Here is a 20,514-nt window from a genome sequence, read left to right as displayed (position 1 = left end):
CACAGCCCCCTGCAGGGGTGGGGTCTCCAAGGCGGATCCAGCGTTTCCCCCGTGAGCCCGGCGGGTGTGGGCCAGTGCGGTTGCCATCAGGGAGACCCGGGACCTGCCAGTGGGTGCGAACCTGCCTCGCGTGGGTGGTGGGGCACCACTTCCCCGGGAGGTGACAGCTGGCTTGAAGTGGTTAGACGCTGTCAGGAGAGAGAGGTCCACCCAGGGCCTGCCCTGCGGCCCCCTCCCACGAGAGCCCGGCGTCGTAGGAGTGCAGAGGTCGGGTCGTCTCCAACCTTGATGCAGGGCCCCGGGGACGTCCGTTCTGAGTGCACTGGGGTCGCCGGGCAGCTTTGGAGAGACACAGTGAGCTCTGCCTCCGGGAGGCTGGCTGGGGCCAAGGGCTGGAGGTCACCCTGGCCAGAACAGAGTCACAGCTGAGGAGCTGTGGCTGGAGAGGAGAGGAGGGACCAGGTGGGTGTGCAAGGGGTCCCCATGACAGCCCATGTGGTGCAGGGCACAGGGTGAGGAGGGGCACATACGGGGATGGACTCGGGTTCCCGGCCTGGTCACTCCTGGGGACGCCCATGGGCGCCTCGTGGGCTGCACAGGCCATCAGAGGTCCAAAGGAGGCCAGCATGGCACAGCCCCAATGGGCAGGGTGGCGGCCCCGGTTGCAGAGCAAGGTCCAGAGGTGTCCTGGCAGGCCAGACCCAGCACAGAGCAGCCAGCCTGCGTGCACTGTGCTTGCGCCCCTTGTCTTGGCCAGAGATTCCCTGGTCCATGGGCCACTAGAGACTCCTGTGGCCTTGCTGACCTGGCAGCCGAGGGGTCTGTGCCGCGCCGGGGGGTTTATGCCCGAGAGTCTTCCTCCCGTTGTCTGCAGCTACTGGACTGCAGCTCCAGGACTCCCTCCGAGCGCCAGGACTTCTGGGAACACTGCGCCCTGTCGTCACGGCCCCCAGCACTGTGCTCCCAGGCCCGCTCTCCCCTCGCTGTCTGGCTGTCCCCCCAGTGGCCCAGGCCAGCCCGCCTCTGGGTCCCTCACGTGGAGGAGCTCGCTGCTGGTCCATTTCGGGGGCCCAGGCCTTCAGGGCTGCAGCCTCCCCGCAGACGGGATTACCCCGACGCTGCTGAGCGGCAGTGCGGTGCCTCCTGGAGGCGTCGGGAACCTTGGGTTTGTCTCTGATCTCGAATGAGCCATCCCAGCAATTAGAAGCGTTTATTACAGAGCCGAGTCTCAGCTGCCGTTCCGCTGCTCATTCTGAAAACCAATAAAAGAGAAATGATTTTGGGCCCCGAGTGAGGCGGCGTGGGGCTTCATTGGCCAGAGGCCACAGCCAGCTGCCTGGTGGCAGGTCTTCCCTTGTCTCCTTCGGGAACAGGGAGACGGGGGTCCCCGAGGATCCGGGGGTCTCTATCAGCCTGCCGGGCAGCTGGCCCAGGCCCCAGCAGAGTCCTGCCGCCCCCGGCCCCGTGCGTGGAGAGCCTTCCTGGCCTGCCCGCCCTCTGGGGTGGCTCATTTGCCATGTTCCCCTCCCAGGACACCCCTCCCTGGAGACAGGGCTTCCTCTGCAGACTTGCCCCAGGCCGACCTCGGAGAAACATGCCCTGGGACCCCGCGATGCTGAGGGACAGAGGGGAAACGGCAGAGGGGGGTCAGGGCTCTGTGTCCATCCAGTCACCTGAAGAGCACATTGGGCAACATCTCAGCTCGGCCCCCGTTGGGAGACTGGGGATGCGAGTGAGGATGCCCCAGGGGGGCTTGGGAAACGGGTCTCTAGGTAGGACGGTGCAGACCAGCAGGCCACGGGGGTCGAAGATGGGGTGCGGGAGGCAACGCGGGGGCTCCAGGAAACTCCTCACCATTCAAGGGGGCACAAGGGGCCGCGTGGGATAATCCCCGGCCCGGCGGCCGCTGCTGCATGAGAAGCTCCCACCTTGGACGCCGTGGGTCCCGGCGGAGGGAATTAGCAAACACCCGCGCCACTTGTGGAACGCCGTGACACGTCTTGGCATGAGAGCAAGGGGGATAATGGATTTGCCTCTAATGGACAAACAGGATTTTCGGCTGGAGATTTTCTGTTTGAATCCGTGTGCTGGGGGCCTGTGGCTGAGCTCCTCCCTGCCCCCGCCCTGCAGGCGCCCAGGAGGACGTGCTTTCTGGAGTCTGTTCCCGAAGCCGATGCCACATGGAGCTTCCGCTGTGGAGCAGGGGCAGTGGCTCCTTGGGATGAGACCAGAGCTCCTGGACGCTCGGCCCCAGCCCCTGCTCCTCGGCTCTGCCTCTGCTCCTGGGGAGGGTCCTTGGCATTTTTTGTCCCTCCTGCTGTGTGTCTGGTGAGGACCAGGGGACCAGCGGGCTGCAAGGTCTGGGGCTGAGGGGCTGCTATCCGTCGCCCACATGGAATCCGATGGGGTGGCACTTATGGCGGGTCTGCAGGAGCCCACATGGTGCAGGGCTCGTCCCAGAGAAGAGAGGAGGCGGGCGGAGGCTGGGGCAGAGTCCAGCCCAAACCAGCCCCTCTCACCTGCCCTCCCAGGAGCCGGTCAGTGACTACGGCGTCCTCCCAAGGACAAGGGGCCTTCATCGGGTTTCCAGGAGAAGTGCCCAGGGAGGCAGGGCAGATGGCAGGGCCCACCCCAGGGGACCTCGGTGCCTGCGCCTAGCTCCTTCCTCCTCCCGCACAAACAATGAAAAATCCCGAGTCATTACTCTGATCCGTGTCCGCGATCCATTTTGTGTTCTCTGAATCACTGCTATTCATCACCACGGTAATAGCCGGACGTTTTAATGGATTCCGTGGGTAAACACAAAACGTCTCTGGCCGGTGTGGCATCGGTGGGTATCGTGAGCTGCAACATGCTTCATTTTCTCGGCAGAAAGGAGCCCAGAAACAAAAAAATCAGTTGGGCCAAGCCCGCGTGATTTCCGTGGGTACTTTCGGCCAGTTCCATGCAGGGGGCTCTTCAGGGCAATGGTGCCGTGTTAGTCCCGATTTTCCTTAAAGCGGTTGTTCTTTGAGTCGATTTAAATACATGAATGGGAAGCGGTTGAACAGGGAGGGCATGTGCCCAGTGGAGAAGCGAGGGGGCCTGGGAGGCCGTGTCCTGCTGTCCCCCGGCCTCTCGCGGGCCCTCTCCCCCCTCCCCCAAAGCCGTTCCCTCCCAACCCATCCTTTCTGGCTCCCACGTGGGACGTTCGGGATGCAGGGGCGAAGCGTTCGCAGCCCCTGGCTCTCCGACCGCTGATGGGCACCCCTGGGGAATCCCTGGAGGGGCGGCGTGTGGTGCCATCCGCAGCTGCACAGGTGGCCGTTGCTTAGACGCGAGGTCAGAGTATTTGCTGCATAAACGGAAGAGAATGCCCCCCCCACCCGAGGGCGCTGGCCGCACACCAGGCCCCCAGCTCATCCTGATGGGGGTTGCTCTGGATCCGGAAGCGTTGAATGGTCCCAGACCTCGCAATCCCAGGGGAGGGGACGGTCCTGCCCTGAGGGGACCTTCCAAGAACACCGGGCTGGATGGGACAGCGTGTGGGAGCGACCCAGGCTGCCCGTTCCGGGGGCCAGCCCACCACGCCGGCCCTGGGCCTGCCCCGCCAAGTCCCTGGGCCTGGAGCGCACCCGCCACGCCGGAAGCCAGGGCTTCTGTGATCCCGTGAGCGTGAGGCAGTCGCCTTGTCCACGGTGAGCGTTTGATTAGGATGGAGCAGTTCACAGTGACCCCGAGCCCCCGGAGGAGCCATTTGAGTTCGTTCTGTCCTCTGATCCACTTTCATGAGCTTATTGGGCAGAAATACTGGCAAAGTGGTCGAAAACATGTTTTTTTCCTGTTGGTTTAATAAGTCCTTATGATCTTCCAAGCGACGTTGCTCAGGGCTATGTCTCTTTGGAAAGGACAAGGGTAAACACGGGTCCTCTCAGCCGCGCGGTAGACGGGGCGATCCCGGAAGCCAGAAGTGGGTCAGTCTGCACCTGCGGAAGCCCGTCCGGCCTCATCCCTGCCGCCTGCACCCCAGCCTGCCCCCGACGCCCCCGGTCTGGTCCCGCTGCACCTGTCACTGCGGGGTCCACGTGCCGCGCCCTCACCCAGCTCCGCCGCTCCGATGGCAGCACCCGGAGCAGGAGCCAGGCCGGCCCCTTCCCAGCGGTGTTTGCTCACGGCTCGGGGACCGAGGTGCACCATTTGACACAGACGCTTACTTCAGATGAGTCTTTAAAACTGAAATGGGAGGATTTGTGTCTCAACTCAAATTGCTTTAAATGTCACCTCCCTGCTAGACCCGAGATGGACTGCGTGACGGGGCTCCTGGGTGGCATCAGTGCTGGCTGGGTGATGTCGCCGGGTTCTGGGGCCCATCCCCTCCGGTGTCTTCTCCCCCCCCCGAGCCAGAGCATGGTGCTCAGCTCGGTGTAAGCGCACCTGCCATGCCCGCAGGGTGATGAGCGTGCCCTGGAGCCACTGTGTCCACGTACCGCATGAGGCTGTGTCCCCTGCCCATAGGGTGACCATCCCGGTGCATGCTTAGCCTCCATCTGCTTACCCGTGGAGGGGTCAGAGTGCCCCCCACCCCTGCTGGCCTCACCATGGGTCCTTGGCGTGGTGGGAACGGAAAAGGAGGGTTTGCGACAGACCAGGGAGTCTCTGTGAGGGTAAAGCGTTGCTGTCTCCCTTGCGTGGCTCCTGGAGTATCCGAGGTGCTCCCACCACCTGCACCTGCATCAGCAAGACTCCACACCCGACGCCCTTTCCCGGCTCCCCCTGCCGTCTGGGAAGGCCCCAGGGCGCTGTTGTGTTGCTGTGTCTCTCAGGTCTGTTGGAATCTGGGGCGCATCTCACTTGTGTCGTCACGGCCCGTGTGGGATGAGTCAGGGGGACCACTGCCCCCATCCCCATGACCGGGCCATCCACACCACGAGGAAGCAAGCTCATCCAACATTTGGAGGAGAGGAACCGTCTAGTCCTCCCGGCAAGTGTGTAGAGAAGTGGCCCTGGCTCTCTGGATTAATACGGCGGCAGGCTTATTTTGCCCACTGCACTGCCTCGGCCCAGCTTTTGCCCAATTTCGAATATTTCTAGAAGTAAGAACTGTCCATAGCATCGTGACTCCGAGAGCCCCGTGCTGAGAGTCCGGTGACATCCCGTGGGTGCCCAACCCTCTGAGCCCTGGCTGTGACAGGGACCCCCGAAGATTCAGAAGGAGCCTGGCCTGACCCGGACATGGAGGCTGCAGTGCTGCCCGGGAAGCCAGCCGGCCGCAGTGGGGTATGGGCAGCAGGAGCGCTCCCCGTCCTGCTGGGGACGCAGGACAGGAGGTGGTGGGTGGAGGTGAGCATCACGGGCAAGGCAGGGTTAGCAGGAAGAGCCCGTCGGGTGAGCGGGAGGAAGCAGCAGAGGACTGCGGCACATGGGGCCGTGTTACCCACTCAGTTCTCCATCCTCAAGAGAAGGTGGACCTGTCCAGCAGAGGCAGAGTCCGTGACCTCCAGGGGGGTGGGATTCTCCTGGGGGGTGCCTCCCCTTGGTCGAGAGCCTATTGGGGGTCACATGGGAGCTGAGAGTCCCTGCACATCCAGACCTTCCAGACCCGCCCGGAGGGGCTTCCCACACCCCCAGGAGCCAGGACGAAGGCTCAAGACTCGCTCACTGCTGGGCCTCATGGCTCATTCCAGCCCACGATAGGCCTCTGCCCATTTAAAGGAGATTAAAAAAGCATCAGAGTCCAAGTTCAAACATGAGCCTGTGGGGAAATGCACGCTCTGGAAAGGAATACCTTCTAAAGAACTAACGGCGGAGTGAGCTCCAAGGAGTCCTCTCCTGCGCACAGATGCTGCTGGCTGGAATCCGAGAGCTACGGGGGCTGCGGCTGCCATGACCCAGGAACCCCAGGAGCCCTGGGGCAAAGGTGAGCATCGAGGTTGGCGGGTGAACTGGGGACAGATGCTAAGCTGCCCAAAGTACGAGTGGACCTGAGGTGTGTATTGGAAGCTGCAAATGAAGGAACTGTCCCCGCAGAAAAACAATGTGGTCTCCAGCCCAGAGATGGTTCAGAGGAGAAAGAGGAGGAAAAAAAGTCGGCAGGTGTGGAGGACGGAGGGCAGATGCCTAAGCTGAGAGAGTGGGTGCTCTGGAGGTGAAGCCACCATGAGCAGGAGAGGAGGGATGATCACATCAGGACGGAAATAGGACCAGGAAGGAAACCCCCAGTTAACAAGACCACACCATCACGACCCGCACACCCCACGGGTGTGTTTGATTTGAAGGAAGGAGAGAAAGCTGCCTCCTAAAATCCAGGCTAACTCAGGGAAATGAGACTCAGACGAGAGGACAGGAACCCACAGACCCTCCGAAGGCACGGACCAGCCACCCCCTGCACCAGATGGAAAGGAAGGACCACAGCCAGGGATTCGACCGAAAAATACGTTCACTTACAAATTCAATCCTACTTCTGGTTGTTTTTCACACCCAGAGACTACAGACGATTTTAAATTTGCATTTATTAGGGTTTTTTTTAAGATTTTATTTATTTATTCATGAGAGACACACACAGAGAGATGCAGAGACACAGGCAGAGGGAGAAGCAGGCTCCATGCAGGGAGCCCAACGTGGGACTCGATCCCAGGACCCCGGGGTCACGCCCTGAGCTGAAGGCAGATGCTCAACCACTTAGCCCCCCACCCCAGGTGCCCAATTTGCAAGGATTTAGAAAGTGTACCCCCTTCCTGAAATGAAATGAAAGCTCATCTCAAGCCAATCAAAGAATTAAAAATCAGGAGCTGACGATGGAGAAGGTCACAGACAAGAAGAATCATGGTGACTCTTGATACCAACAAACACACGGAGCTTGATTGAATCATTCCCGTGACTGTGGCTACGACAGTGAACACAGAATCCACAGTGTATTGTGTAATCTACTGTGTATATTGTGGAAAAACAACGTCTGTGTAACAGTAAACTGATTTGTAACCTCCGGCTAAATTAATAAAAGCTGAGGGTGGGGAGCAGCTGCCAAGTAAAGAGAAGAGCCACTTAATGTCTGTTTGTGGAGTAGAAGGAGCCATAATGACTTAAGTCATTAGAGAAATGGCTTAATCATTAAAAGTGCATTTGATTAACAGGAAGGCCACCCCTAATGCAAATAAGAACATGATTTCTTCAAATCATGGCAGAGGAGAAAGCAGGTGAAACCACATGGTGTGTGTGCGTGAAGAAATGAACCACAGGAGGCACATGATCAGAAATCAGAATGGGATCCGCTGCCCCTGATGGAACTTGCATGCCAGCGGTGACAATAAACGTAAATAGGTTAATCTCCCCTCCTAAAAGGCAAAGACTATTTAAATCAGGTTTTTAAGATAGTCAAATATACATTGCCTTCTAAGTACATTTCTGCAAACCAAGTTTTAAAGCAAAAAATGAATCAAGATATGCCAGGCCAAGGACAGGAAAAGGAAATCGGTAGGTAAAATGATTAAACCAGAACAACAGGTCATGTATATATGTATTTTCTTAAGATTTTATTTATTTATTCATGAGAGACCCAGAGAAAGAGGCAGAGACACAGGCAGAGGGAGAAGCAGGCTCTCTGTGGGGAGCCCAATGTGGGACTCGATCCCAGGACCCCAGGGTCACAACCTGGGCCAAAGGCAGACACTCAACCGCTGAGCCGCCCAGGTGTCCCAGGTTATATATTGATACAGGCAAGATACGTGGAGATGCTCCACGTGAGATCATACAAGTGCATGCGATTACTGGCACCTATCGATAGGTTACTGTTCAGAGTATTGCAAGTGTCACGGAAACCTTTGTGCACAGGTTGGTGTGAGTTCATATGAAGCAAGCTCAATTGCAGATTAACAAAATGATTGGGAACACAGTGTTTAGTTGGAAATTCAAACAACCCCTAAATCTGCGTAAAGGTCAAGTAAAAACCAACAATGACAACGATTTAAAGAACCAGGATGTAAATCTTCTGAATAATAAAAGTACCAGCACTGAATTGGCACCGACATATTGAACATCATAACATTCGAACAGGGTGCTTCTAATTTCTCGACATTCATGAAATCTGTGCAGAAGAATCCATAACCCAAGTCATGGATTGAACTTCCGTAGAAGAGAAATGTGGCAACCTTCTTTTCCAGTCATTTTACATTATATTAAAGATGTAGCAAAAAAAAAGAAATTAATAATGACCGTAGCAGCCAGCACCATCCTGCAATGTTTTGGTCAAATAGGGACAGAAAGGGGAAGGAAGGTGTGTAGTCACACTTGTGCAGCCGTGCACAGGGTCTGAAGTCATGCTGCTGGTGGAGCTCCCGTCCCCTGGCTCTCGTGCCTCAGTGTCCACATCTGTGAAATGGGCAGGATGCTGCTCCTCGCCTCCTAGGGGCTGCCTTAGGATCGAAGGGGCTAGAGCGGTAACGCTGTCCGAGTGGAGCCAACGCGTCCCCGACGATAAAGTCCACGCGTCGTAGTCGTTGGATCGCATTCTGAATGTTGTGAGGATGACACACGGTGTGTTTGCAGGCACGGTGAGAAATGGACTTGGGTATTCTTGTGCCTTTGAATAACTTTAGTTTTAAATCAGGAAGAATGGAGGGACACCCGGGGGGCTCCGTGGTTCACCATCTGCCTTCAGCGGAGCCCGACACAGGGCTGCATCCCACGACCTTGAGACCATGACCTGAGCTGAAATCAAGAGTCAGACGCTCAACCATCTGAGCCACCCAGGCTCCTCAATAGTGAACTTTTAAAAGAAAGACGTGGACACGATCATTCACTGTATATCTGGCAAGAACATAAACACACGCTCTGAGCTCTGTCATGTGCAGATTTTCTTGTTAGAAAGTATATCTGATAGGAAGGAGGAAACCCAGCCTGTATTGGGGTCTCAGATTATTCAGGAGTGCATACTCGGCCAGCGTATTGATCACTGAATCTGCAGGCTGTCATTAAATGTGATTTTCTTAAAAAATAAAATAAAAAATAAAAGTAAAATAAAATAAAAGTGACTTTCTGGGGTGAAAATTACCAACCTATCTCAGGAGTGGAAAGATGGGAACGTCCCCCAGTAGAAATCCCAGACAGAGCTGGTTTAGGAGACACGTTCTCGAACCCATTGATCTGCAGGTACCCTTTCCCCAAGTACTGGAAAGTTGCCTGGTTCATTGTGAGACCTGGTGGAACCCTGACGCTGGAGGGTCCCCGAAGAGTGCACATGGAGCCAGCGTGTTCCACAAGGACCTCGAGCCTGTGACTGGGTCCGGCAGTGTGCCAGCCTTGGGCTCGTTCAGCCAAGTGCCCTTGAGGCCCCCGGGAAACCGCATATGGCCTTGGGGTTGTGGCCACATCTGCGATGCATCCCTGCACAAGGTAATGGTGCAGGGAGTTCTGCAGCCCTTGAAAACAAGGCAGAAGGCTACCACACCATAGATTTATATGAGATTAAAATACATTTTTACATTTAAAAAAAATTTTTTTTTCATTTTTACATTTTAGAATCAGGAAAGGTGACCAACCCCAAAGGATGACCGGATAAAAATGTGCTCTGATTCAGTAGGTGCTGAAAAAGGCACCAGACAGGCACCATGTCCGTCTGAAATGAAAGCCAGCATTGCCCTTATAGCCGGCCCCCTGTCCTGTTCACATCGGGACCAAGGCAGGCTGCGTGCACGGGCCTGCAGACATTCCCAGGGTGACCTTTTGGAAGATCTGGCAAATGCAATCACATAATTATTTGATATGAGAAAATACAATCATTATTACAGATGAGGTGCACAGGTGCTTCCAGAATTCTGTAGGAGCAGCTGAAGTGCCTTGAAAACTAATTAAAGAGTTTATTAAATTGGACCAATTGTGAATACAGAAGGCTCTCCACTTGGCATTCATCCCGCCGTACGTCTTCGTAGACACACGTCGCGGTCTAGATCAGAGGTCCTCAAACTGTGGCCTGTTGGCCAGATCCGGCCCCCTTACCTATGTTTATAAATAAAGTTTTATTGGAACACAGCCTTGTGTCCACGGGAGAGGCCCGACGAAGTCAGCTGTGCTCTTACCTCCGGGCAGATACGTTTCAGAAGCGTAATGGTTTATGAAGATGCATAAATAAAACAAACCTGAGTAAATGAGAGGGAGGAGGGGTCTCTGCTGAAACCCAGCAGGAAACGTATGAAATAACTTGGGTAAGAAAAGCTTGGTCACCTGTATAAAGATAATGGCAGCGTCTTTCCAGGAGAAATTTAAAGCGATTTGAATCAGTAAACAAAGCTGTCACACGCGTACCAGGGTAAAGTCGGGGGGTGCCCAAACCCTGTGCCGTTCGTTGTCTGTCCTTTCAAATTTGATTTTTAGATTTAATACAGTTTCATTCTGGTCCCCGGCGACATCTTGGGAACATTACGAGTGATTCTGCGTCTTATCTGGGAGTGTGGGCCCGCCGCAGCATAGGAGGGCTTTGGGACAGAGGCCACCCCGATGTCCGCATCCCACCGGGTGAGCAGGCGATGCTTGTGAGCAGCTGAGCCCCGGGCTGCACCCCTCTGGGGACCAACCCCTCTTGTCCTTGAGACAGGGACAGGGCTTGTTCCCGTCCCACACACGCACTTACAACCTGAGAGTGTTGGTCCTCCTCCTGTTATGTTCTGCTCCACAGAGGGGACCGTGTGGCCCCCGTTGGGGGGAGTGGACTGTGGGGTGCGGCGAACTGCAAGGACCAGGGCAGAAGTGGTGGTAACAGGCTTCATATTTGGGGGTAACTGGACCTGGAGCCTTACTACCACCACCTTCCACGGATTTTCCTGCAGACAGGACGGTGGCGCCACAAACAGCAGGGGCCGCTGGAGAAAACGCCAGGGAATCTCTGGGTTCGGGTTGTAAATCCAGCCTGGAAAATCCAGAAAAACCACAGGCACGCTTGTTGCTAACCACGCGTGCTCAGATGCTGTTCTGAGCAGGTGCGTAAATCCACCTGTTCAGGCCCAGGCGCCCGTGAGCTACAGACTATCGTCATCCACATGGTACAGACAGGGATGTGGAGCCACAGAGGCACCAAGTCCTGTCCCGCGGTCGGCCGGACACCGAGGGCCCACGCTGGGCCGGCTTTCAAAGGGCAGCCCAGACTCACTTCCGTGTCCCAAACCCACTTTCACAGAAGCAGAGGCAGGTGAGCTGCCCGGCTGGCTCTAGTCCATGTGGCGGAGGGACAGCTTGCAGGTGCAGAGGAGTAGAGCCTACGAGGACAGGGAGCCCACAGCCCCGGATGGGAACGGCCAACAACTGTTGGAAGAGAGGTGCCCGTCGGGGAGCGGCGGTGGACACCCACGGGAGGTGCTCATGGGGGTGGGGGGCTCCACGCTGGCCGTGGAGCTCGCTGCACGGAGGCACGGCCTCCACCCTGACAGTGTGATCGTGGGGCAGCGAGGCTGCGGGCGGGCAGCAGCCTGGCAGGGCTCCACGCACTGCGGGCAGTGCCTGGTCCAGCTCCGAGGTGACCTCCCCACCGTGCGGGGCTGCTTTCCCCCAGAGGGAGACTGGGGAAGGGGTTGGATCCTGAGCTCCCCGAGCACATGGGGCCACCCTCAGCGCTGCGGACGGTGGATAGCAAGGTGGCAGCCCAACGTTTCTGGTGTCGTCTTTGAAGAGCGCCACCCGCCCGCCCTGTTATCTCTGCATCCCCTTGATCCCTCCGCCCGTGAACGCGGGCCTCGGGTCTGCTGCCGGCCGGGCTGCCGTGCGGGGCTCGCAGGGGCAGTGGCCCCGGATTAGCGCAGGCGAGGGACGGACTTCAAAGCCGGCGCTGCCTTGGGGACAAAGAGGACAGGAATCCAGTCCGCAAAGCCTGTCCCCAGTGGTCGACACTCCCTTTGGAAAAACTGCGTGGCGAGTTGGGCTCGTGCAAACACACACGAGACTTAGGGGAGGCGGAAGGCCGGTCAGTCCTGCAGGCAGCGAGCTGGAGGTGCCGGCGCGGCAGGGAGGGGGGTCCCGTCCTCCCGGGGGGACCATGGGCGGGGCTGAGCAGACTCTGTAGCAGCCCCGAGGGGACTCAGGGTCAGTGTCAGCCTGGGGTCCTCACCCAGCAGGGATGCTTCCCTGGAGGAGCCGGGCCACACCTGGCAGGAGGCTGTGGGGGCCCCAGCCTCCCAGGAACCCCCCCCCCGAATCAGCATCTGAGGGACGAGTCCTGGGACCTGCCTGTCTGACCCACCAGCAGGGCAGATGCAGCCTGGGGTCTGGGGGCCTGGCTCAGGGTGGACGGTCTTCACCTGCCAGCTGGATGCCGAGTGGGGGTTTCCTCCTCCAGCAGAGGTGGCGTGTGCAGGACCCTGTGTGGCAGGGGAGGGGTGGTGTCACCTTGGAGACGCACGAGGGGTCTGGCCTGGGACGCCGTCTGCAACGGAGTCCTCCAGCAGGTGCAGCAAGGCTCAGGGGGTGGCCCTGGACCGCGCGCCACCCACGTCTCCTAAACACATTGCTTTTTTTAAAAAATTAATTAATTTATTTATTAATTAATTTATTTATTTATGCATTGTTTTTATTTAAAACGTAAAATGCAATTTTACGAGCCGAGTTTTCCACATAGGGTGTCCCCGGTTTTCTGTGCCACATAATGCATCACTGCAAGCAGCAGCTAGCACGACTCGGGGTGGCCCTATCCCGGCTCTGAGGTCGGAAGCCCGGGACTGAGGTCACAGGTGCTCACTGGGTGAGGGCCGGGCAGGGTCTCTCCTGCAGCTCTGGGCAGACCCAGCTCCCTGCAGCGCCCGGCGGGGGCCACTCCCAGCGCCCTGCGTCACCTCCAGGGCCTGTCCTCATACGCGCAGGCCCCACAGGTGGCGTCCTCACGGGCTTCCTTGCACTGACATCATCCCTGAGCTCAGCTTTCTGTTTTTAAGAAGTAGGATAGGAACTTGAAGCTCCTTATGAAACTGGAGCAGGGTCCTTCTGGATCTTCAGAGCCGTCTTCCTCCGCGGCCCCCGCAGCGTCCCGCGAGCCCATGACCCGAGGCTGTGCTGCTGGCTGCCCGCACCCTGGTGGCCGGTGAGCTGCGCCTGCAGGCCGGGGGGGCTCAGGCCGCGGGGAGCGGCCGCCTGACAGCGGGACTTCTCCAGCTTCTCCAGTGAAAACAGGCGTCCTGGGTGGGCTGTGCCCCTGGTGAAGTCCCTCTGTTTGGGACCTGAGAGACCAGCCTCCTGTTATTTCCTTGGGGGGCCCCGCGGACCCACAGGAGCCAAGAGGGCAGCCTGGCCGCCCCGGGCGTGTCGCGCAGGGAACGTGTGCACACCGGCCTCCATCCTCACGTTCTCTGCTCCCGTGTGGAGGGGAGATGTGGTCGACCCCTTTTCAGATTCCCATTTAGTGGAGGTAGAAACAGCCCTTTAAAAAAAAAAAAAAGAAAGAAACAGCCCTTTTCCCAGGGCCACACAAGCAGGAAAGGCCCGGACACTTCGTAAAACCCCAGATCCTGCCAGTGATGGGATCAGGGCACGAGGCGGTTCCCAGGCCGTGCCCTGCAGGGAGCCAAGGGGGAGGCCTCCGCGGGGACCCTCCTGTGGGTGTAGACCTGCCTGGGACGTTCGAGCAGGGCGGGAGGGGGCTCCCTGCCTCGTGGCACAAAAGGGCTGCGCAACCCCGAGGCCCAGGCTAGAGCAGCTGGCCACTTGCCCCACCGGACGCTGCTGTGTCCAGGTGCTGGGTGTCGGCGGCCAGAGTGGAGGGGACGGGGGCGAGGGCGGGGGCCACCAGGGCGACACAGCTCAGATGTCCGCAGCAGGTCAGTTGCCCCAGAGGTGACGCCGATGCTCAGAATGACTAACAGGGACGCACATTAAGGCGGCTGTGGCCGAGGGGCTCGTGGCAGCTCCGTCCACGGTCTGTGTGCTTGCTTGCCTGTCCTCCGGGCGCCCTCACGCACGGCATGTGCGTGCACACCGCCCTGCACGCCCCACATGCTTCCGCCGCCGTCCGTGCCCAGGCAGGCGAGTGCTGAGTCAGCCCGCGGGGACCTGCCTCTGCGCCTGCACTGGGATGGCCGCGTCTGCGTCGCGAGTGGGAGTCTGATTAGCACCAGAGATGCTGACTTGGAGACGCACCGGGCTCCCCCCGGGGGCTGTGGGCAGCCCTCCCACCTCGTGCTCGACCCTGACCTGCATGGTGAGATGCCAGTCACCCGCCTGTCCGCTCAGACCCCGGGACAGGTGGCAGCGTACAGGCCTTGTAGACGAGGGGCTGCTCGCAGGCCTGTCCCAAGCTTCAGGGGGGACGACACACGCCAGCGCCAGCCGCGGACTGCGGTCACAAGGGGGTGACCCATGATCCCATGGCACACCAGGAGCCAGGGACAGGTGCCCCATCCTGGCTGCCCTGTGCACCGGGCCCTGGACGCCCCAGACGGCCTTGGGCCCACGGAGGCCCTCAGGGGAGGCCTGGCCGGCTCCGACCAGCGGCCACAGCCCGGGACTGATTCCCCAGAGCCCGCGGGCTGCTGTGTGTCGGGGGTCCTCGTGGCTGGCTGCCCGGGTCGGGGGACATTTCACAGAGGAGGGGCCTGGCCTGGGACCTCGGGTGATGAGGGGCTTCCTCTGTGCCCCTGAGGGTCCCTGGGGCGGCCGGAGAGGGCAGGGCGCTGTTTCCCAGGGGACAGCGGAGGAGGGGACAGATGTGGCTCTCAGGCTGCTGGGGGACCAGGTTAGTCAGGCCGCAGGGCAGAGAGGCCCCCATGGCCTCCTCCCTGCCGAGGCCTTGGGTAAATACCCCCGGGGGCACAGTAGACGGTCACCCTCCACCCGGGGAGGGGTTGTCCACGTGCACGTGCACAGAGCGCCCGGCACACCAACGTCCTGTGCGGGGTCCCCAGTGCTGCCGGCCTGGCAGGGGCTGCGTCCTCCCGGCCCGGACGCACCTGTGTTGCTTGGAGTTGGAAGAGAGGGTGTGGGGGGGGGGGTGGCCGGGGGCTTCTCTGAGGCCGTGAGCTGGCTGTGTGACCAGAAGGCGCCGCCCCAGCCTCGGTGTGCTGTTTGGTTGGTTTGTTTGGTTTATTATTTTTTTTAAAGATTTTATTTATTTATTCATGAGAGACACAGAGAGAGGCAGAGACACAGGCAGAGGGAGATGCAGGCTCCCTGCGAGGAGCCCGATGCGGGACTCGATGCCAGGACCCAGGGTCACGCCCTGAGCCGAAGGCAGACACCCAACCACTGAGCCACCCGGGGATCCCCTGTTTGTTTGTTTTTAAATAAAGAAACAAGTTGCAGCTTCCCTGTGGGTTTGGGGAGGACACAGGGCCTGGGCCTGGCTGTGAAGCTTCAGGGAAACTGGATGGCGGGGCACGGGTGGGACGACGCGCCGCCCTTCCAGAAGCTTCTTCCCTGGCTGTGCCTTTACCTTCTCCATGGCAACGGCGCTTGTCGTCCTGAGCCTGTCGGCACCGGGGGCCGCCGCCTCTGTGTCTCATGCCTGCTGTTTATTAGGACCTTTTGTGCGGGGCTCCCGATCCAGGACGGCGTGCTCCTTCACCCGGAACACTCGGCCCCACTGGACATCACACGCGAGCCTTTAATGAGGAACAGAGAAGGCGCCGTAGGACCCACAGGGGCTGGGAAGTTCTGTTTTCTGAACGATGCTTGTCGTGTCCGAGTACCTGCCCGTCACCGTGGGGAACACACGCTTCCTGGGGTGGGGCTGCGGGGATGCCCGGGGCGGGCAGACGGGTGTCAGGTGTCGTGAGGACCCTCTGGGGGCCAACAGGGCACACAAACCACCCGCCGGGGGCCAGGGCCTGGCCGGAGAGACCCACCTGCTGACCCAGGGGCCATGTCCGGGGTCCAGGTGAAGAGGGTCCCCCAGCCTGGGCGAGCTCTCAGGAGGCAGGGAGCTTCACGGGGGACTCTCCCCTCCGAGCCGGGGGGTCATGGGCTGTGCTGCTCCCTGAGCGGGTGGGGGCTCAGCAGTGTGGCCCCAGGAGCATGGCAGCCAGGACGGCAGGAGGGCCCCCCGGGGTCCCCAGGCTGGGCCATAGGCCAGCATTTCTGAGGAAGGGGGCCGGGGGCCAGGGCAGCCGGCCCAGCCCATGACCCATCTGCTCCCCCAGGTTCCGTGGCACGCTGATGGCCACACAGGCCCCGAGACAGGCCTCCGGCTGAGCGTCCCCGGGGCCAGAGGCTCTGCTGGTTCCTCCCAGCACCTCTGAGGACCTGCGTCCAGCGCCGGGACCCTGTCACCGCAGCTCTGCAAGACGGGGTCGCTGCGGCTCTTGGGGTCCCCCTCCTAGCCTCGTGGGGGCCGTGGGCGCGGCGAGCAAAAGCAGGAGGAGATGCTGCATCGTCACGGAGGCTCCAGGTGCCAGGGTCGCCCGGGTCCCGGGACAGCGGCCCCCGCGGTGGAGCCCTGGGAGGCACCGGTGTCGCTGGGGACAGTGACGGGCTCCTCCTCGGGCCCACAGAGTCTGGGCGTCTCTCGGGCTGTGGTGCGGCCCCCGCCACGCCGACCACGTGGAAACAGTGCCCGTCATTGAGTCTCGAGGGGGCCGCTCTGAGCCAGAGAAAACACGGTTCCAGAGGAAGGCCAGGGTGACACGGGGGCCAAGGCATGAGTCCGGCGCCGTCACTCGCCATGAACATTGCCGCGGCCCCTGCTCGGCGGTGAGACGCCCAAGAGAACCCAGACCACGACATTACAAGCAAGGGGACCCCGTGGCCCTGAGAAACAGCAAGAACGTAGGCAGGACCATGTTGCCTAAAGCCATGAAGGAGCCACGGGTGACAGCCGTCCTCAGCGTCCAAGACGGGCGTGCTGGGGAGGCCGTGAGCCGGGCCAGACCCCGGGGTCGGGGGGCCTCACGGGGAGGACGGGGCGGCAGGCAGGGCCCCTGTCAGGGCAGGCTGGGGCCTGGGGTTGGGCAGGTTGGATCTGACCCGGGGGATGGGGACCCGAGGGTGCCCTGGGGGCAGTGGGCTGGCTGTCCTGTGCTGTGCTGCCGAGGGGCTGCGGGGGATGGGTGCAACCCAGTTGTCCCTGCGAGAAGCCTCCTGCGCCTGGGGCAGCTTGGGGGACCCAGGTGTCCAGGGACAGGAAAGATGAGTGAGGCGTGGACAGGACTGGCCCCGGGCCCGGCCTGAGGACGGCGTCCCCACCACCCCTGCCCTGTGAACAGCTCTGGGGCAGCCGTTAGGGGGGCCGCTCTGCCAGGGGGCCTGCGGGGAGAGGCCAGGTGACCGAGGACGCCTAGCGCCCAGCCTGGTGGGACCGAGAAGTGGAGGGAAGGCCGCGGAGCGGCCAGTGCAAGAGGATGGGGATCTGCGGTGCGGGCGGAGTTTGGGGGCAGTGTAGTGAGAGCGCAGGCAGGTGGGACAGGGCCGGGGTGCTCAGGAGGGCTGGGGTGCGGATGGGGCCAGCCGGGGGTGGGAGGTGCCAGGGTGCAGACAAAGGACGCTGACCTGGGGTTGCTGAGGGGCCTCCCCCACCTGCCAAGGACAGGCCCGCCCATGCTGTGTCCCATCTCTGCCACGTGGTGGGGGGGAGCGTGACACCCTCCTCTCCCCCGACTGGGGGGCCCCGTGTGGAGAATGCCCAGCAGCCCCTGAGCCCCTGACCCGAGCCCAGGGATCCTAAAACTCACCAGGACCCCGGGATCCCTGCCTCGGACTGGGGTCACCCTGGGGGGTGACAGGAGCCTGGTGGGGACCTGGGTCGGGGCCTGTGGTGTGGGGTGTGCTGCTCTGTGCAAACCACACCCCGCTTTTCTTCCTTCGTGGTTTTCAGGGTCGTGTTATTCCCACCCAGAGCAGCAGCTTGGGACCCCCATGCGTGCTCCGTGGCCGCGAGCTCGTGTGCTTGGTCTGACGGGTTCCCGGGGCTCCGGGGGGCAGGGGCCCGGTCACCAGGGGCGCACATGCCACCCCACCGCCGTGGCCTCCCGTGGGCTCCATAGTGTGTGGCTCACACACTCCCCTCACTTGTCATCCTGCAGTTATGCGGCCCCTGCTGTGTACATGGTGCAGAGCAAGAGGCTGTTGGGGCAGCGGGAGGGTGGGCCTCAGAGCCAAACCCTGCCCAGTGTGGGGTGGAGGACAGTGGCTGATTCGCTGAGCCCGCGGCGCTCAGGGCAGGACCCCCCGGTTGTGCCCAGGTCGGGGGGAGCCAGGTGTGCCTGCCTGGGTCCGGGGAGGAACAGGACTGGCCTGTGATGTGCGTGGCCGGTGGGTGCATCCCGGGCTCGTCCAGTGCCCGTGGGGACTGCGGGGTCTGCGGGGCTGACGCTCTCTTGTCTCTTTCCTCAGGTCTCCTGACAGACGCCGCCCCCCAGGGGCCCCGGGAGTGGCCTTGGCTCCCCGGCGCGTCCGCACCTCGACCACGGTCCTCCGTCCGCTGTGGACGCCACCTGTTCTCCACCACCCGCCCACCCTGTTTCCGTGTAGCCCGTCAAGGACAGCCCGCCTCCCTGGCGTCGTCCTGAGCTGAGCGCGTCCGCCGCTGCGAGGAGTCCGGCCCGGGACACGCGCGGGGGCCCCGAGGGCGTCCGTGGGAGCCCGGCCTCAGCCGCCCTCCCGGGCCTTGGCGAGGAGGACGAGGCGGCGGCCGCAGCGGCCCAGCCCGGGAGCGGCCGTCGGCGCCGGGCCCGCGGGAGGACTGGCCCTTGGGCCCCGAAGCGGCCTCGCCTTGTGCCCCAGACTGTCCGAATCACTTTTATTTTCGTACCCTTTCAGCATACTCGATAGACCAAAGAGCAAAATCTATTTTAACTTGGACTCGCCCTCACCGTCAGAGTCCGTGGGTTCGACTGGGGGACACGGGGGCCGAGATCCGCCGGCGGCCCCGGCAGGGCGCGGAGGGCGGCCCCCGGCAGACACGTGCCCCCCACGGACGCTGCGGGGCGTGCTGAGAGGGGCCCAGCCGGGGCGGACCCGCGGCAGCACCCCAGGCCCGGCCGGCGATGCCCCCAGGCCGGCCCCGCGGGTGAGCGCCCCTCGCCGGGAACGCGGACCGCCACACGCGGCCGGCCCCGCTGTACTTAGATGGACTTGACCGACTAAAATCACTTTCTGTTTTAACCAGTTACACATGCCTCTCTACAGCTCATTTCTGATAGTGGGATAATCCAGTATTCGCCGCGAGCATGTTGGGTCTCCCGTGACTGCTGTCTGCAACGACGCACCATTTAGCTCCAGAAAGCAAATTAAAGAAACCTAAAGTAACACTTGTTTGAAAGAGATCATTAAATGTATTTTGCAAAGCCTAAAGTTATATATTTAACAGTTTTTATATGTTGTATATTTGTAGAAAAAAAATCCTATTTAACAATTAATGTGGTCGCCCTGCCCGGCCCGCGCGGCGGGCGGGAGCGCCGGCGTCTCTGAAGGGCTGCGGGGCAGGCGCCGAGGGCCGGACTCCGGGGACAGCAGCCGAGGACGCGCCTGACGCCACGGGGAGGTGGCCGTCGTGCGCGGCCGACCGTGGGCCCAGGCGCTGCTCCCTGTCCAGCCCGGCCGCGGGGAGGCCCAGGGGGCAGGTGTCGGTCACGCCTCTCCCGACAGATCCCGTGTCCCTCTGTGTGACTCCCTCCCACGGGCCCATCCGCGGGCGCTGCCGCCGACCTCCTCTTGGGGCTGAAGCCCGCCCGCCCCGCTGCCTCTCCGTCCTCACGGCCGGCGGCCGAGTCGCCGGGGACGGGCCAGGGCGCGCGGAGAATGGCAGGCGCCCCAGCCTCCTGCCCTCCCCATGGCACGGGGCCGCCGGGCCGACGCGCGAGGGACACTCCTGCGTCTCCGACCCCGGGCCGTCGTCCGCCAGGGCCCCTCATTCTCCTGAGTTTGTGCTGAACTATACTACCTGACAGTCCAATTAACAGGCGCACTCTGCTAGTTCTATGCTACTAAATAAAAAAAAAAAAAAAGGAAAGAAAAAGTAAAAAAAATAATAATATTAAGTATATAGAAGCCGTCCCAGCAACCCATAGACTAAAGATAGGAGAGAAGACCCATTTATTTAAGACCCGTTTCGATGTCCATGAGTATTTAATTCACCTCTCGGTCACCGCAGGTTCAGAGGGCTGAGCGTCCCCGAGGGAGCGACGCGGCCAGGTGCCGGGGCCGCAGGAGGGTCGCGGCTGCCTCCCCGAGCCCGCGTCCTCCCACGGCGAGCGTGGGCTCCTTCAGAGGCAGACACTGGAGGATTAAGATGTTACAGCGTTTTTTTTATTTTTTCCTCCTTGTTTTACAGTATTCAATTTTGTGTTGATTCAGCTAAATTATGAAAATAAAGAAAAAATCCTTTGGTAAGCATGGCTTTTGTTCACGGGCTGGGGTGTCCTGGGAGGGGGCGTAGCAGGTGCGGCTGGCGGGGTGGCTCAGAGCGCACGTGGCCACGGGACCCCCTTCCTGGGCCTGGGGCCCGGCTGGGTCTTCCGGGGCCTGGTGCGTGGACGGCGCTGCTTGGGGGCCTCTGTCGGTCGCCCTGTGGGTGGGCGCCCGCTCCCGCCCCACGCAGAGGCCGGGGCCTGGACACGGAGAAGCAGGACCCCGAAG

At 60.8% G+C, this 20,514-nt stretch overlaps 1 protein-coding gene across 4 annotated transcripts in view; it reads left to right on the top strand.

Annotated features, from left to right (window-relative positions):
- The window catches only part of TAFA5 (TAFA chemokine like family member 5), a 154,686-nt gene extending 134,418 nt beyond the window's left edge, over positions 1–20,268 (top strand). For all 4 annotated transcript variants that reach the window (XM_038550201.1, XM_038550198.1, XM_038550199.1 and 1 more), the window contains one exon: positions 18,271–20,268. In XM_038550201.1, the coding sequence (XP_038406129.1) occupies positions 18,271–18,279 (9 nt within the window). In that variant the 3' untranslated portion in view covers positions 18,280–20,268. The remainder of the gene's footprint in view (positions 1–18,270) is intronic.
- Positions 20,269–20,514: the final 246 nt, after the last annotated feature.

This window comes from Canis lupus, chromosome 10 (genome assembly GCF_011100685.1).
Source record: "Canis lupus familiaris isolate Mischka breed German Shepherd chromosome 10, alternate assembly UU_Cfam_GSD_1.0, whole genome shotgun sequence".
Lineage (NCBI taxonomy): Eukaryota > Metazoa > Chordata > Mammalia > Carnivora > Canidae > Canis > Canis lupus.
The sequence above is the reverse complement of the archived record's forward strand: the minus strand, read 5'-3'. Positions and strand labels throughout refer to the sequence as shown.